At 42.0% G+C, this 1,171-nt stretch overlaps 1 protein-coding gene across 1 annotated transcript; it reads left to right on the top strand.

Annotated features, from left to right (window-relative positions):
- Positions 1 to 1,171, top strand: VICG_02162 (uncharacterized protein; the record flags this gene model as incomplete). The annotated part of the gene is made up of 1 exon (XM_007605545.1): positions 1 to 1,171. A coding segment is annotated over one exon (1,171 nt), but the record flags the coding sequence as incomplete, so codon positions are not given.

Below are 1,171 nucleotides of genomic sequence, written 5' to 3'. Positions count from 1 at the left end.
ACAGTAGTTGATGACGCAGAGGACAGAAACAAAGCGTGCTTTGATGACATCCAAAAAGAATACACAGATTCGATCAAAGAATTCAACGACTTTCTTGAAACAAACAACTTTGGAGGCTCAAAAAGCTCACAGATTGACAGTTTTGTCCACAATGTGATCAATCCCTCCCTTAAAGATGCCACGAACGATTTTGAGAAGTACTCCATTCCCAAAAATTTCGCCACAAAGGACAATGCCCTTTCACACTTCTTTTTTGATATTTTCAATCCAGAGACTTTGGGAAGCAAAACCAAGGATATTTTAAGAACCGGACTGAATACCAGTGATGTTAGCAAGTGCTTGCTTGCCAATAGCATGATGACAGAGCTTTTGGCCATTGAAGCCATACCAGCGGAGTTTGAATCCGATGTTCTTCACCACGTTCTCAATTTCTACTTTGGAGTTTTATTGTGTCTTACGAAAACGTATCAAGGCAGCATTGAGAGTGATACTCTTCAAGCATATTTTCAAACTATCCATAGCTCTGCAGTGGCTGTTAAGGACTTGGCCAACAGTGCTATAGAATTGGTTTACACTAGACAGGAGGATGCTGATTCTAAAGACATCAAGTTTGTTGCCAAAACAGGAGTTGACAAGGATGCCCTTACTGTAGGTGTTAAGAATCTTGAGAGCCAGATCGATAACTTTGTGTTGCAGTCTGAAACTCTCCTAGGTAAGCTTTCTTCTAATCCTGTTGCCTCTTCAGAAAGCGATTATCGCAACACTATTTTGAATGCCATCAATCTCATGGAAATGGTTAAGTCCATTGGAGATGTCATCACTAATTTCATTAAGGATAGCTATCCAAACGTCTTTTCCCGCGAAAGCGGCGATTACTACGTTTTCCGTTTAGCATACTTCGTCGGGTATTTCGAACTTAGTAAGCAGATGGTCTATTTCTCTGTCTCCAAATCCCACTTCCACAATAAATTCATGAAGAAGCTGGAAGCCCCAGCAGGTGGGTTTCTGGATGCATTCGGATCATTAGTACCTAAAATTTTCGTGGGAGACGACGATTCTGACATTCACTTCCTTACTGGTGAATATCACGACTACATCCCGAAGGCCACAGATATTGCTGCTAGCCCCACAGCCTCAACAGCCTTGGTCGTTGTCCCAGAAACCCCAGAAA

This window comes from Vittaforma corneae (assembly GCF_000231115.1).
Source record: "Vittaforma corneae ATCC 50505 unplaced genomic scaffold supercont1.83, whole genome shotgun sequence".
NCBI lineage: Eukaryota > Fungi > Microsporidia > Nosematidae > Vittaforma > Vittaforma corneae.
Note: the sequence above shows the minus strand (reverse complement) of the source record. Positions and strands in the feature narration are given on the sequence as shown.